This window comes from Hyalella azteca, unplaced genomic scaffold (assembly GCF_000764305.2).
Source record: "Hyalella azteca isolate HAZT.00-mixed unplaced genomic scaffold, Hazt_2.0.2 contig1120, whole genome shotgun sequence".
Classification (NCBI taxonomy): domain Eukaryota; kingdom Metazoa; phylum Arthropoda; class Malacostraca; order Amphipoda; family Hyalellidae; genus Hyalella; species Hyalella azteca.
This window is the reverse complement of record NW_025931451.1, coordinates 272,613-287,960: the sequence shown is the minus strand read 5'-3', so window position 1 is coordinate 287,960 and position 15,348 is coordinate 272,613. Positions and strand designations below refer to the sequence as shown.

Sequence of the window (15,348 nt, the reverse complement as noted above, 5' to 3'; positions counted from 1 at the left end):
GCTATTAATTTGCTTTCTGTGGAAAGTAACAAAAATATGCCAGTTAAAACGGCTATAATGAAGGGAAATTCAGCACTTTTATCCTCATGAATGATGCGACAAATTTTTTTTGAGGTGTATATTGATGTTACTGTTTATTTTCCACTGATTGGTATATCGGACATTTCTCTATCTGCCTCCTTGTTGTAGATATTCGCCAGTCGCCACCAAATACTAGCTAAAAACGAACACGCTCACATGTGCAGTGAAAATTCCGAATACCATCAGTTCCGATGAAGGCGTTGTGGAAGGAATGAGGGGAAACTGTCATGGAAAATTACTGAGCTGTCACTGCTGCACGAGGGTGGTATTGGCCACTGACCGCTGGCCATTCATCGGCCACTCGGAAACCCCAATTTGCCCAAAAATGCGTGCTGGCTCAGATATCGCCTAACAAAGACTTCATGCTCGAGAGTAACAATTTCCCGAAGTTAGAAATGAGCACAAACTTCACGCCGTAGTCCCAAACACTTGCTTTTCCAAATACTCGCTCCGCACTGTCAATACCATTCTTAAAAGGTGCCAAATCGTTGCATGATTAATGACGTGTTTAATGAAGAAATGTATCGAGCACCCACAATAACGTGCTGCACCAGCTGCGGCCATTTGTAGATAAGCGCTTTGATGAGGGTTGAATTAAGGACTGTGATGAGTGTGATGTGTGTGATGTGGCGTGTGATGTGGCGTGTGAAGTGGCGTGTGATGTGGTGTGTTATGTGGCGTGTGATGTGGCTTGTTGTGTGGCGTGTGATGTGGCGTGTGGTGCGGGCATCTTCTTGAACTGAAATTAATTATTTATTGCGTGTGCAGATGGACGGTTACCCCAGACCCCCGACGTACTACCACCCCAGCAGCGGCGCCGGCAGTTCTACAGCGTCTCTCCCCTACGCGGACGCTCCCACCTCTGCCGCCCACACCTACCCAGAAGTTGGCTACCACCTACCAGGTTCAGGCGGCCGTACAGGCTTCCCCTACCCTGGAGCTGCGGCCCCTTACCGTGGGGCTCAGCAGGGGCATCAGGTGGACTCGTACTCTTCCTATTATGGGGCGCTAGAGCAGCCTGATCCCCTCCGTGGGGCGTCGCTCCCTCACCAGTATCCGTCGAGCGCCCATACGGCGTCTAGGCAGCCCCAGCAGCAGCATGCGCCGCCACTGCATCAAGCGAGGCTCTCAGTGGACCCCGACCCCAGACCCCGGGCTGAGTCGTCAGGGTCTAGTTCTTTGTCTACGAAAGTCCCGCCCGACCCTTTGGCGGGCCATGGGCATGCGTCCCAAGACAAAGCAAGAGGAAAAGCTGCAGGTGGAGGAGGTGCAGGAGGTCCTCGATACAACAACCCTAATGCCCCCGCTACCAACACCTCAACGGCGAGCCTTCCCCTCCAGTACCCCGGCAACACGCACACCTACGGGGCACGTCTTGAGAACCCCAGCGGTGCTGCCTACGCCAGCAGGTACAAGCCTTACGAGGATGCAGACCGTGGCATGTCTATGGAGGCGCAGCAATCACTCAATCACTCCTCAACAGCTGCTCAGTATTACTCATCGTCTGCCATGAACGCGATGCTGCAACAGCAGCATTATCAGCAGCACCTGCAGCAGCAGACGAAGCAGCAGCAGTCTCAGAAACAGCCTCAGGGAAGCAGAGCTACATCCTCCAAAGAGAAGAACGCTCGCAAGGCAGAGCTCAAGTACCTGGCCACGAAAGGGTCAGAGCAGCTGTTTGCGGCACCCAAGCCTGAACGCTCTTACAATGTCGCCCATCCAATCGAGGAATCAATGACATATATAAAGCGGGTCAAAAACCCGTACGCTTCCGTCGAGTATTTAGACTCTTTGGAGCAGAATCCGTCGAGGAATATGCAGGAATCATTGAAGGAAGAGCATACGTCGACCTTAACTAACGGCAGCAGAGAATGGGGCCGCGCTGGATTCGAGTATATGCCAAAATCTTCGCCGTCTTCGAATTCTGTTCAATCTTCTCACGTTAGTAGAGCTCCTGACGATGACGCACTAGACCTCTCAATAAAGACTTTACGGAAGACTCCAGATTCAACAGCCCCGGACTTCGACTCTGGTGGAGCCCTGAACTTGGTAACGAAACCACAAGCAACTTCGTCGAGCCAAGTTTCCAGTACGGAAACGATGATGCCTCATGAGCGAGATACCCCGCAGTACTCTACCAACCCATTCTGCGATGACGCGAACTACGTGGCCAAGAAGTCCTTCAAACGTTCTGCAGAGATGCCTGATGAAGGGGCGTATAAAAAATCAAGAATAGAGGGTCCTGGGAGGCACGACCTCTCAAGAGCCCCCGACGTGACGGTGGACCCACGTAACCCTGCTCACCAAGGATCAAAGGAACGCGCGCGCTACAAAGGTAACAGCAGACCTGCTTACGAGCAGGATAAAGCTCACTACCAGAATGCTTATTTCCTCGGCTATGGACAGTCCATGATAGGGGTTGCCGGGGACCCCATGCCCGCCAATATGCTCGCCGAGTTCATGAAGGTGACGGAGTCAACAGTAACTGCGGTGGAGCGTAAGCCCCGAACTGTGTACGAGTCACTGGGCGGGGAACTGAGCATTACTTTGGCTAGTCAATCACCAAATGCCCGCAGCCTGAAGTCGGAGGAGAATAAAGCTCGTTCATCATCCGTCAGCATGGCAGGCTTCGCACATGGCGGCATGATGGCCGTGCCTTCGCGTGTGCCCAGCAGCACGTATGCCGCACAGCACATGACCGCCGAGGCGGCCGCCTCCCTCATGGCGGACGAGCGGACCATCACTCGCTTACCCCATCGCAGTGTGGTCATGGCCGCCATGGCCACCAGCTCCGCGGATGTCGCCATTTCTTCGTCCAGCGTGGATAATTTGTCCTACGGGAAGGACAGAGGCCTCGGTCCTCAACCCAACGACCAATTCGCTTTTGCTGCCCCCGTCAGGCTGTCGCCGTTGGCGAGGCAGTCGCCACAATCTTCAGCCCCGCATAACCCCAGTAGATCCCCGCAGGTCTCAATGTCTTCCTACTCCGAATACTCTACCCAGGGCGTTACTGGCTATTCTAGACAATCTCCACAAGCCCGGCAATCCCCATCGTACCCCATCGGACAATCTAGTCGAACTTCTCCTCAAACGCGTCAATCCCCACAAAGCTCTCATCACCCCAGACAGTCTGCACCAGCACACTCCAAGTTGCCATCTCCCAGCTGTTATCCCCACGAACCTCGCCCATCTGATCAGATAGCAAAATATTCTTGTTTTCCTGACGATCAAGAAGTAGGGATATCAAGGGACGCCGTGAATACATCCTCAACGAGCGCATCTTCTTTGCACCCTCGCACGTCTTCTCCGTCCACATCCCTGTCCAGGACCTCGAAACATTTGTCCCTCCCCCCCAGTCCCCTGCTTGGTCATGTCCCCGCCGAGCACCCAAGTCGTCCTTCCCCCCAATCACAGGACACCTCCTTCATCCTGCCCAGGTCAGCGCCACCTTCCTTCCGGCAGTCTCCTTACTCCTCAGAAGGAGGACGTGGTGGGGATGTTAGTCCTCACCATCCTTCGCCACAGCCCATCGCTTCCGAGTCTTCGGTCCAAATAAATCGCAGTTTGCGCACTTCGTCAGGCCACGTGACTCTTCCTCCTCACATCTTCCCGTCTCCTCGCGCTACGTTACCTTCAACCACATCCACCAATCCTATTCTCTCAAAACCACTCCATTCCTCTTCAAATACGCAAGCCACACCTCCTATCAACAGCACTCCTCACCCGACATCTTCCCCTAATCCTAATGCCCAGCACGTCACAGCTACATCAGAAGTGGATCACCCTGACCCACTAAGGAAATACCCGCCGAGAGAACCCCCAGAGCCGCCCCCCGGCGACCTGCCCGGACAAATGGCGGACCAAAATGGCGTCGGCGAGCTGCTGCTGAGGTGCAAGGAAGAGCCATCCGATGCCACCGATTCTTGCAATTCTGTTCCATCAGAAATATCGAAAACAGATTCACCTAAAACCCAGATAAAAACGGAGACGATTGTTACAGCTGTTGAATGTAGCGTTGAGACGCCCTCTCACTCTGTTGATTTTCCTGCGTCTGTTTGCGGTCGTGGCGCAGAAGGTGTCATTCCAAACGGGAACGCCTCTGCGACCAAGACGCCGCCTTTCCAGACTCGCGACTGGGAGAACAGGAGCCTGGGCGCCTACGAGCTGGTGAAACCCAAAGTGGAAATAGAGTATGACTACCGGACACCAGCAATGTCCACTTCAACAGAAAATAGTGTCGCCTCCCACAGCAGCTTGATGAACGCACCTGAAACAAAACCATCAGCCGCTGAGAAAAAGAAAGGCAAATCAAAATTATCACACGAATCGCCGTCTTCTACCTCAAAGTCTGGACCTAAAAATCCCCAAGTTAAGTCTGGGCCTGGCAAAGCTTCCCAAAAACCCGCATCTGGGGCACCCTGGTCTCATCAGATGCCCCCACACGTGACACCCAAGTCCTCAAACTCATCTTCTAAATCCCCACGACCTGCATCACATTCACCCCACCCTGCTGGCCCCTTGGTCTCTTACTACCCCTACCCAGAATATGGGTACCCTGCGGCTCAGGAGTATCCTCGAGGACTCTATTTCCCTGACGCCCATGCCATGGGGAACAATCCGGAGTACAACAAGGCAGATCCTACGCGATCCTCAGCCCCTGGAGCGGCAAAGCCGCAAAAGTCATCGACAAGCAAGCCACCGAAGAAACCTAGTGCCGTTTCCCCTCGAGCATCTGTCAACCCAGCAGCATCTGTCAACCCAGCGACACCTGTCAAGAGTGAGGTGCCACAGCACTCGTACCCCTACCCCAGCTACCCTGCAGGCCCCTATGGGCGTCACCAGTACGGAGCACCGAGAAGCCAAACAGCCCCTGGTGACTATCACCCCCTCGGGATGTCCGACCACGCGTTGCGTTACCCGACTTATTCAGGGGATCCTTCAGTCCCCCCTCACGGGTATTCTGCAGGTCTGCGGGAAGGGCCTGAGGGCATCGCAGAAGGAGCTTATTATGGCACCTATGACCCCGCCTACCCTGGCCGCAGCTCCTCTCAACTCACCCCCCAACAGGAGGGGAAGAGCGTGGCGAAAAGTGTCGCCTCAGTTCATCCATCATCAACCGATCATATGTCTTCTCATCCATCCCCCCACAGACTTGCGCATCCGTCGGCTTACTCATACGCGTCACCACATTCAGTTGTCCGTCCTGCTTATCCTCATCCACACGCTCCTCATCCACCAGCTCATGGAGAGACTCAATCTGCAGCTCATTCCTCTATTCATCCACCAGCTCGTCCCTCTGTTCATCCCCAAGCTCATCCATCTTATCAGTCGAATCAATCATCTTCTCATCGACCTTCTTCATCCTCTCACCCTTCACCTCACCCTTCTCCTCATCCATCTTCTCATCCATCCCCTCACCCTTCATCACATCCACCTACACATCCACCTACACATCCACCTACACATCCACCTACTCATCCACCTACACATCCACCTACACATCCACCTACACATCCACCTTCACATCCACCTGCTCATCCACCTCACCCTCCTGCACATCCATTATCGCGCACATCCACGTATCCGCCTGCTAGCACGTCAGTTCATCCACCCTCACGATCGCCTGCTCATCCATCGTATTATCCTCCATCTTATTCTCCTCAGCATCCATCGGGTGGCTCCTCCATTCACCCGCCGTCTTACCAATCATCCAATCCTTCCTGTCATCCACCATCTGAGCAATTTACTTCGTCATCAAGTCATCCTTCTGCCCGCACGTCTGTTCATCCTCGTCCTGAAGCTTCCTTACATCCCTCTTCGCATCCGCTTCCCGATTCATCCATCTTTTCTGCATCTCATCCCTCGTTCCATCCACAATCTTCTGTTTCCTCCTCTTCGTCTTCTCACTCATCCATTCATTCTCTTACTCACTCTTCATACTCCACGCCACATTCATCGTCTCATGCCACTCATCCTCCAGCTCACCCCTCCATTCGTCCTCCTACTCAGTCCCCAATTCATCCTCCTGCTCACTCTCCTATTCATCTTCCAGCTCACTCCCCCGTTCATCCTCCAGCTCAATCTCCCTACTCGTCTTATTCACCCTGCAAGCCTCATCCATCTTCTTACACTTATACCCATCCGTTACAAACGTCACATCCATATTCTCACCAGAGTTACTACAAGCCTGATCATCCATACTCTCCTAAATCATCTTATCCACCGCCTCATCCATCCGACAATTGCTCATCCGAGCTCTCATTCAACCAGCCGTTACTGCCCACTGGCCCGACCACTGCTTCATTTCATCCTCACGAGGCGTACTCATCCGAACTCCAGCGTCCCGATGACAGTAAACCTCCAACTGAGCAGCGACCTTTTAATGGAACTGCCACCCATTACCGCCCACCGTCAGGTGCTCAACATGACGCTGAAATGGGTAATGGGGCTGGAGGTAATGGGTCTGCTGCTCCGCCGGCAACAGGACATTCCTCGCTGAAGTGTGTGCCATCAGCGCAGCAACCCTTGGATCAAGGGTCGGCTCAATGGCCCAATCAAGGGTCGGATTCAGGACCTAGTCAAGGGTCAAAGAATCGTTTAAATGTTACCCCAACCACGGCATCGTCGGATGTGACAAAGGGCCACTCATTGCACCAGTACCCGTACTATGATGGACCCACGCAGCACCCACATCCGCCCTACCCAGTGCACCCCAATTACCCCCCACCTCATAATTCTTATCCATACCCATACCCGGAACGTGCATCAGGGGCACATTTCCTTCATCCCAGCTCTGACTACCCACCCTACAGTACCGCCCCTTCATCTGGAGGTCATACCCACTACAGTGCAGACTACCAGCCTCCAGAGACCACCACTCCTTCTTCAGCAGCAGATCTCCCTGTGTCCACCGGAGTGCCCACATTAACTCTGGCCCTGGCGCCCAGTCCCGTCCGTAAGCCCAGACAGCTGAACAACCTTGTCAAACATGGCAGTTGTCCTTTCCCTTCTTCTGCCAAGGCTCGTCAAGGTCTGTCGACAACAGCTACGAACAGTGTCAGCAGAAATGCTGACTCGGGCAGCGCAAACGCGGACTCAGTAAGCCGCAACTCAGACGCTGGTGAAGATTTCGACCCCCTTCGGATCAAAACGAAGGCTGAGCAGAAGATGCTTGTTGGTCGCAAGGCTGTAGGTGTCGGTAACGTTGACGTGCAACAATTGGACAGAAATAAAGGCAGTCCTTTAACTGGAAGTTATTCGCATAACCAGACCAGCAATGTGCTTACGATATCAGCATCTTTAACGCCATTGCAAGCTGAGGTGAAATCTGAGGTTAACGACGATTATAATGAACCTGGCAACTCTGGGACTAAAGAGCCTGAATGCCACAACCCTGATCAAGATGTCTGGGGCAATGTTAACTTCGATAAGTTTTTGAGCGACTTATCGCAGAACAGGGAAGTGACGACCAGCCGCAAGACCAAGACTCTGGGACGACGTTACGAACAAAAGTTGTTGATCCAGAAGGCGATCGACAATGGCGAAGTGGCACCCATACCTCCCCAAGTCTCGGAGCATGAGAGTGAGAGTGAAGCTGAACCTCCTGTCAAGTTCCGTGGCAAGTTTAAGAGCATCAAAGACAAGTCTTCCAAGGAACGAATAATTTTAACTTACGCGTCTCACTCGGACGAGAGTTGCACGGAGCTTATCCCGGACGAGGATGCGAGTGATTTTGAATTGGAACTTCAGAAGGAAATCAAAGACTCGAAGAAGAAGAAGCAAGCCGTCCATAAAAAATCCCAGCGCAGGAGACGAAGTAGCGAAAGTGAGTCAGAGCGGAGGACCAGCCATGACAGAAGCAAAGGGTCTCGCCTGCAGTATCGCTCCATCAGGAGCACGAAGGGCGCCCGGGCAAGGAAGAGTGATGACACCGATTTCTCCCCCGACTCCAGCGACGACAGTACCACCAGCAGCGCCGACACCGACTCGACTGAGTCAACATTTTCTAGTAGAAATAATTATCGCAAAATACATCCGAGAAGAAGAGCGGACTCGGACAGTAGCGACGATGATGAGGAGGAGGACGATCAGCGTAGCCGTCCTCGTCGCCGACGAACAGGTCCTGCGATGAAGCCGAGGGCGCGACGTGTGTCGGACTCATCAGACGACCAGAAATCGTCTTCCAATCGACGTCGGGCCCGGAAAACTTGTAAATATTCCACTGATGAAGACGATGACGCTTACGAACCTCCCCGAGCCTCCCGCTCCAAATCTAAAAAGAAGGACGAAGTCGTTATAAAGAAACGGACGGTTTCTTCGTCCGAATCTGAGGCTGACCAAAGATCAATTTTTACCAGAAATCGCAAAAAAATGAAAGTGAAGTCCGCGGGCGATAAAAATTCCGAGGCGCTCTTAACGAAGAAACGCGCTCAAATTAAAGAAGAACCTGAGGAACCTTCAAGCTCAGACAATAACAAACGAGGTAATCGATTAATGAAAGCAAAGAAAAGCTCCTTGATCAAATCTGACAGCGAGTCAGATTCGGTTGCTCAATCTGATCTGTCAAGTTTGCAGCAGAGAGAAAAGCCTTCATTCAATGACGACAAGAAGCAGGCCAAAGTTGCGCAATCTGATACGATTTCGCCGGCAGTGGCTTCTTCACCATTGCTGAGCAGTGGACCTGAGGGAGAGGATGACTCTATGTCCCTACCTGACAGTGACAGCATCCTGCTCAAGCTCAAGAAGGTCAGACTCGCAGAGCTAGAGAGGGAAGACGTCATCCTTGAGCAAGCTCGTCGCCTTGAAATGTCCCGCAAAATCAAAGAGAAACTGGACTCTCTTCACGAGGCCAAATTCAGGCAGAGTTGGGCGAAGCCCAAATTTGGGTCTGGGGACCAATTCCACGCGGGATGGGAAGAAGGTTTGCTTAAATTCAAGAAGGAATTTGCACGTCTGCCTAAGCAGCTGCTATCTTCGAAAGGCTGGGACAATCTTTGTGCCGACGAGTTCCCGAAGCGCAACTTGGAGCACAGTTCAGGTCGGGAGGTGAGCGGGCGCGTGACACGCAGCAAAACCAACACGCATTCCTCCTCACAGATGGCCAGCGAGAAGACCAAGGAGAGCCTCTTCACCACTAATAGTATCCTTCAGAATTTCTTCGACAAAGTAGGTGACGTAGGTATGGACTCAGACTCAGGCTGCAACGTCCGCAGGTTCGGTTTAGATTCTTTCCCTGCGTTTGGCACTTCAAGAACTCACACAGGCCTCACGCCAACCCCTTCTGTGGCGCCCTCCATGATGGCAACTGATGAGTCCGACTCTGACTCGCTTGCAAGCCGTCGGAGCCCTGCTTCTGACAGCGCACCTCTCGCAAGACGTAAGTCTGTGGCTGCTCAACTCATTAAGAAATTCAAAAGAAAATACAATCGCGTGAACACCGCATGGCTGAGCAGATCTAGAGCCATCCTACCGACCGATCCTTCGCCCAAACTCCTGCCCACTCCTGGTCTGGTGTCTGAAAAGCAAGTCGATCTACGCAAGTTAGCGACTTTCTTTAGGAAAGACACAATCGATGCCCATTGGAAAGTCTTCAATGAGCTCTTCCAAAGCAACGGTATCAATATTTTTTCATCAACGCCTCTGCAATCTCGCACCCGAAAAGAGAACCGGCAACTGTTGGACGAGGCGACTATCAGGGCCGTGTTCGGGGACGTCGTGCAGAAAACCGAAGCTCCTCTCATCGCCAAAAAACTTACCCCGAAGAAGGCAACTATGAACGGCTCCTTGAAACTGCAAGGGCTTAGCAACACCCATGATGACACCACGTCACTACCAAGCTCAACGCGCCCTAACACCCCATCTGACGGTGCGGCCATAGGGTCTGGTGAGGAGGACAGCGAGATTACTGCTGAGTTACCTAGCCTAACGTCTTCGAGGAACACCTCTCTTGAGGACTCACTGCGTCGAGGTGATGGCACCAACGCCTTCACCATCTTCGGCGCCCCGACACTCCTGGACATCAAGAAGAAGCACCGCAAGAAGCACAAGATCCACAAGAGCAGCGGCTTCGACTACATCCGCAAGAAGAAGAGGGCGCTGCCCAAGCCCGACGACGACGCCATCTTGTCCCTTAAGAAGAAACAGGTGAGCTGAACTCAACGTGAGATGTGAACATGTGAACTGAACGTGAGATGTGGACATCTGATAGTGATGTAACTTATGTAACTTTGATGTGTGATGTGACTTATGTGTGGTGGTCATGACAGGTGACGCGGCGGCAGGAGTTGTGGCCGGAGGACACGAAGGACATCGCGGGGGAGGTGCGGGGATGGGTGGTCAACAAGCACCTCGGGGAGACCGTCCTACACAAGGCCGCCCGCACCAACGCTCACGTAGGGCACCGTAGTGATCACGCTATAGTCACTGATATATATTGAGTCATTCTTACGATATATTATTTCTGTAAGGATTTAGTCATTTATGCTACAAAATAGCGGTTATCCTGACATTACGGATCTACCTTTATTGCGGACCGGAACTTACTAGGGACGAGTTATTCCAGATATTAGGAGTTGACTTTACGATCTCATCCTCGTCGGAAGTCTCCTTCTGATCCATGTTTCATTTGTACAAACTGATTGCTGCTGTAATAAAGATAATGTGGGAACTCATGATCTATCTCCTGTGATGTGCCAAAGCTGATGTAGAGAACTCAAGTGAATTATTACAATTTCCTAAATATGTAACGCCCCCACCATGTTGTAACGTTTGCCATGCCCCCCACTAACGCCCTCCATGCCCTACAGGACGCGCTCATGTACTGTCTCGAGAGCCCCGAGTTCGACGTGAACGTGCGAGACAACGCAGGCTACACGCCCCTGCACGAGGCCTGCAACAGAGGGCACCTCGCCGTCGTGCAGGTACTGCTTCGTCACCAGTCTCTTCGTCAGGAGTCTTACGGGTCGTCCTTTGTTGAGTGAAGAGGGAGGCTAATTTATTTTGATATTTTAGGGTAGGATGAAGATGGCCTCTCAACAACCTTTAGGTACTATAAAGATGACCGCTCAACCCTCTTTAGGGTACTATAAAGATGGCCTCTCAACCCTCTTTAGGGTACTATAAAGATGGTCTCTCAACCACCTTTAAGGTACTATAAAGATGGCCGCTCAACCCTCTTTAGGGTACTATAAAAATGGCCTATCAACCCTCTTTAGGGTACTATAAAGATGGCCTCTCAACCACCTTTAAGGTACTATAAAGATGGTCTCTCAACCACCTGTAAGGTACTATAAAGATGGCCTCTCAACCCTCTTTATCCCTTTATCTCATGACAGAATGCTAACCTCACACCCCCCTCTTGCCCCACGGGGCCATGCTAACCCCACACCCCACTCACCTTCCCTCTCCCTCAAGGCCCTGCTGGCCCACGGGGCCCTGGTGAATGCGGCGGGGCATGGAGGACTGCGCCCTTTGCACGAGGCCATGGAGAACGGGCACGCCGAGCTGACGCGCCTCTTGCTGAGCTACGGCGCTGACCCCACGCTGACGACGTACAGCGGTCAGCGTCCCGCTGATCTCACCACTGACTCAGTGTGTCTCCTACTGGTGCTGCAGCATCTCAGTGACCTCACAGGCATCCAGGCCGCCCACTGGGACTTCTGCGGCCCAGCGCGGTTCATGGGTGAGATATAGACCCCTTGTAGGGGTCTGTTCAGGGTCTAGTTACTGAAGGTTATGTTCTGTGGTCTAGTGAGGTTCATGGGTGAGATATAGACCCCTCGTAAGTGCTCAGTTCAGGGTCTAGTTATTGTATGGTACCACGTGTCTCCATGGTACCACGTACCACGTGTCTTCATGGTACCATGTACCACGTGTCTCCATGGTACCACGTACCACGTGTCTCCATGGTACCATGTACCACGTGTCTTCATGGTACCACATACCACGGGCTGGTGAGCACCTGATGGGGCTAATGGTTTATCCCCCACAGATCCCCCGGACCAGGGCTTCAAGCTGTTCTCAAATCCCCCTGCTCCCGAGACGTCCCTGGGACTCCCCCCATCCGTCGCCCCTTGTCCTCATCTGAAGGCGCCCTCCTCAACGTCCTCCCCAGGCTTCACCTTCGAGGAGAGCTTCAAGCCGCTGCCTGACCTCTTCGTCCACCGGTCGTCACGAAGGCGCTTCATGGTCCTGGAGGACGTGCTCCAGTTCCTGGACCTCTCGTCCATCAGAGACCTCGTCGTCATGCTGGCCGCCGCCCGCGGTGGACATCTCGAGACTCGCACTGAAATACTCTCGAATTTACTGGCTCAGTACGAGTGGACCAGCGTCAGCAGGAGCGTTAGTATGAGACTCTCCCAGCACGTCACCCTCGTTTTATATTCCGACGACCTCAGGCACGTTATGGACGTTAAAGAACACGTCATTGTGTGACGGCCCTCAGTGAACACGTCATTGCGTGACGGCCATCAGTGAACACGTCATTACGTGACGGCCCTCAGTGAACACGTCATTACGTGACGGCCCTCAGTGAACACGTCATTGCGTGACGGCCCTCAGTGAACACGTCGTTGCGTGACGGCCCTCAGTGAACACGTCGTTGCGTGACGGCCCTCAGTGAACACGTCATTGCTGAGCGTAAAATGATGGACGGTGCATGGATGATTCAAGCCCGTCAAAAGCCCGTCTAAAGCCCGTCAAAGGCCCGTCTAAAGCCTGTCCAGAGCGACCTCGGTTATCGAGTCACGGACCTATACAGAAGCAAGACATACAAAAACATCAACAACAATATTTCCTGCAATAATACTGAATAGACGATATTGATATTGATTTTGGAGCTTCTGAATATTTTTTGATGAGTTATCTTGTTAATTTAAGTTTAATTTCCTGGCAATACGCGTGCAATGTCTACGCGTTTTCTCCAAACAAATTTTGGGTCGCGTTAACGTCTGATATTAAGGCTGCTACAGAGGCTAATTAGAGCCGCTCTAGATCTTGATTAAAGCCGCCCCTGGCCGTGATTATAGCTGCCCTAGTTCTTGTTTAGAGCCGCCCTAGCTCTTGGTTAAAATCACCCCTGGCCGTGATTATAGCCACTGCAGCTCTTGATTAGAGCGGCCTCAGCTATTGATTAGGGTGGCTCCAGATCATTTGTAGCCGCCCTAGCTCTCGATTCGAGCTGCCCTAGCTATTGATTAGAACGGCCCTCAGGTCGTGATTAGAGCCACTGCAGCTCTTGATTAGAACGACCCCAGTTCTTGATTGTAGCGCCACAGATACCCATTACACAAGCAAGACTATGAAGTTTTACTAATTTGTTTTCGCTTGCGTTACGGTCAGCTTGTTTTCATCACTTCATCTTCCCCACATGACAGCCTCGTTTTGACCTGCTAGCTTGGAAATTCGTTGTATTGGGACCACGGCGTTGTCTTATTATTTATCTTATTTCATTATCAATTCGGACTGTATTTTAATAATTAGCTCTATTTTAAGTTCCTTGTGTCACATTTAATCTATCTTTTAATAGATTATTTCGTAAAATTTATCGCTGGTTAACAAAGAGCGCTTTGCAATAGCTGACAAACATTGTCTTTTGTGGATTATTTGTCGTTTTTAATTACAATCACAAAACTGAAGCTGCTGGATGGCAAATCAATATGTTATTTGTTGCGTAAGAATATAATGCTCGTGAAGTTGTGGTCCCTTCATGTGCACTTTAGTTAACCATTCGTGGGACCGACTTTCATTAGAATTGCTATCATCTACCTCTGTTCTTATCAGTTACATCTTCGTTATCTATTTGTGTATGTCTGATATAAGCGTTATCGTGCCCACAAGCAGGCAATCTGTTGTTCTGGTGACGGGAGTTTTAATGATTTGTTTTATGCAGTTTTGTCCTTTATTTATGCGATTACATGAATCCTATGCAATTTTAATCCCTTCGATACCGGTATTATTTAATTTTTGACAATTTTTCTTGATTATCTGAAAGATTTCGACCCAGCCGCCATGACAACTCAAACATGGCGAGCAGTGGCAAACTTACGAGCCTGGCGTTGTAACAATGCTGCAGCCGACATTCTTCTTGAGTAGACAAACGAAAATGAATAATGAAAATGAATGAATAATGCAGGGAAGTGAGATGAATAGTGCAGTGATTAATCGTCGTCACAAATACCTGGCACCGACTTCAGGGGACACTTGGGTAGACCCACTGCAGACGGACCACTGCAGATGGACCACTGCAGATGGATCCACTGCAGACGGACCACTGCAGATGGACCACTGCAGATGGACCACTGCAGATGGACCACTGCAGATGGACCACTGCAGATGGACCACTGCAGATGGACCACTGCAGATGGGCCACTGCAGATGGACCACTGCAGATCACTTGTGTAATTTTATGAAAATGCTTCGTAGATCCTCATAGGTAATGTGTGCTGGTCGATGTTATCGCTAAAATGTCTGTGATTTTTAAAGCTATATTCTAAGTTTATCAGGAGTAGTGGCAATGCGTGTCTGAACCAACCGCCCCTTGCGGTTGACAGCTGACAAGCTCAGGACGCCTACAGGCGACCGTGGCTCTCGTACGCTTGATTCACGTAATTATTTAATGGAAAAAATGTCGAGTCACTGCATTCTAATTACCCACGTTAAAATGTCTGTCTGGGAAGCTCCTTTAAGAACTCCTGCTTGCCGAGCTTTGCTCAGCAGAAATACTTCAGAATAAACGGTTACCTCAGAGGCGCCGCCCTCCAAGAGCTCCTGTAATGTTGACCTCAGTGCTGGCGGTAAGGGCTGAGGTCAGGGGGGCGGTGGTATCTAGGATACTATAGAGTAACCTTCGTTGTTGGTGGCGAAGGTGGTATCCAGGATACTATAGAGTTATGTACCTTCGTCGGTGGTTTCCAGGATACTGTAGAGTAACCTTCGTCGTTGGCGCTGGTGGTATCCTGGATACCATAGAGTAACCTTCGTCGGTGGCTATGGTGGTATCCTGGATACTATAGAGTAACCTTCGACGTTGGTGGCGATGGTGGTATCCTGGATACTATAGAGTAACCAGAATTAGTGTCCAGGATACCGTGTTACCCCCCCCCCAAGGATGCCCCGCTCCCCAGCAGGAGAAGATGAGGGCGCTGTTCTTTCTCAGCTTGTATTTCACGCTTCGATGATTACCTTTAATGTATATATTTGTGCAATTGATCTGTATTTCATGTGATAATATGAAATAGCTTTTAAATTCATTTTTATACATCCTGTATT

At 51.3% G+C, this 15,348-nt stretch overlaps 2 protein-coding genes across 2 annotated transcripts; both read left to right on the top strand.

The window, feature by feature from the left end:
* Nucleotides 1-864: 864 nt before the first annotated feature.
* Nucleotides 865-5,541, top strand: LOC108675278 (proline-rich protein 36-like; the record flags this gene model as incomplete). The annotated part of the gene is made up of 1 exon (XM_018163274.2): nt 865-5,541. A coding segment is annotated over exon 1 (4,020 nt), but the record flags the coding sequence as incomplete, so codon positions are not given.
* Nucleotides 5,542-5,614: 73 nt separating this feature from the next.
* On the top strand, nt 5,615-15,339 carry LOC108675285 (the record flags this gene model as incomplete). The annotated part of the gene is given in 5 exon segments (XM_018163285.1): nt 5,615-10,224; nt 10,347-10,472; nt 10,887-11,000; nt 11,494-11,761; nt 12,071-15,339. Coding segments are annotated over 5 exon segments (5,561 nt in total), but the record flags the coding sequence as incomplete, so codon positions are not given.
* Between the last annotated feature and the right edge of the window lie 9 nt (nt 15,340-15,348).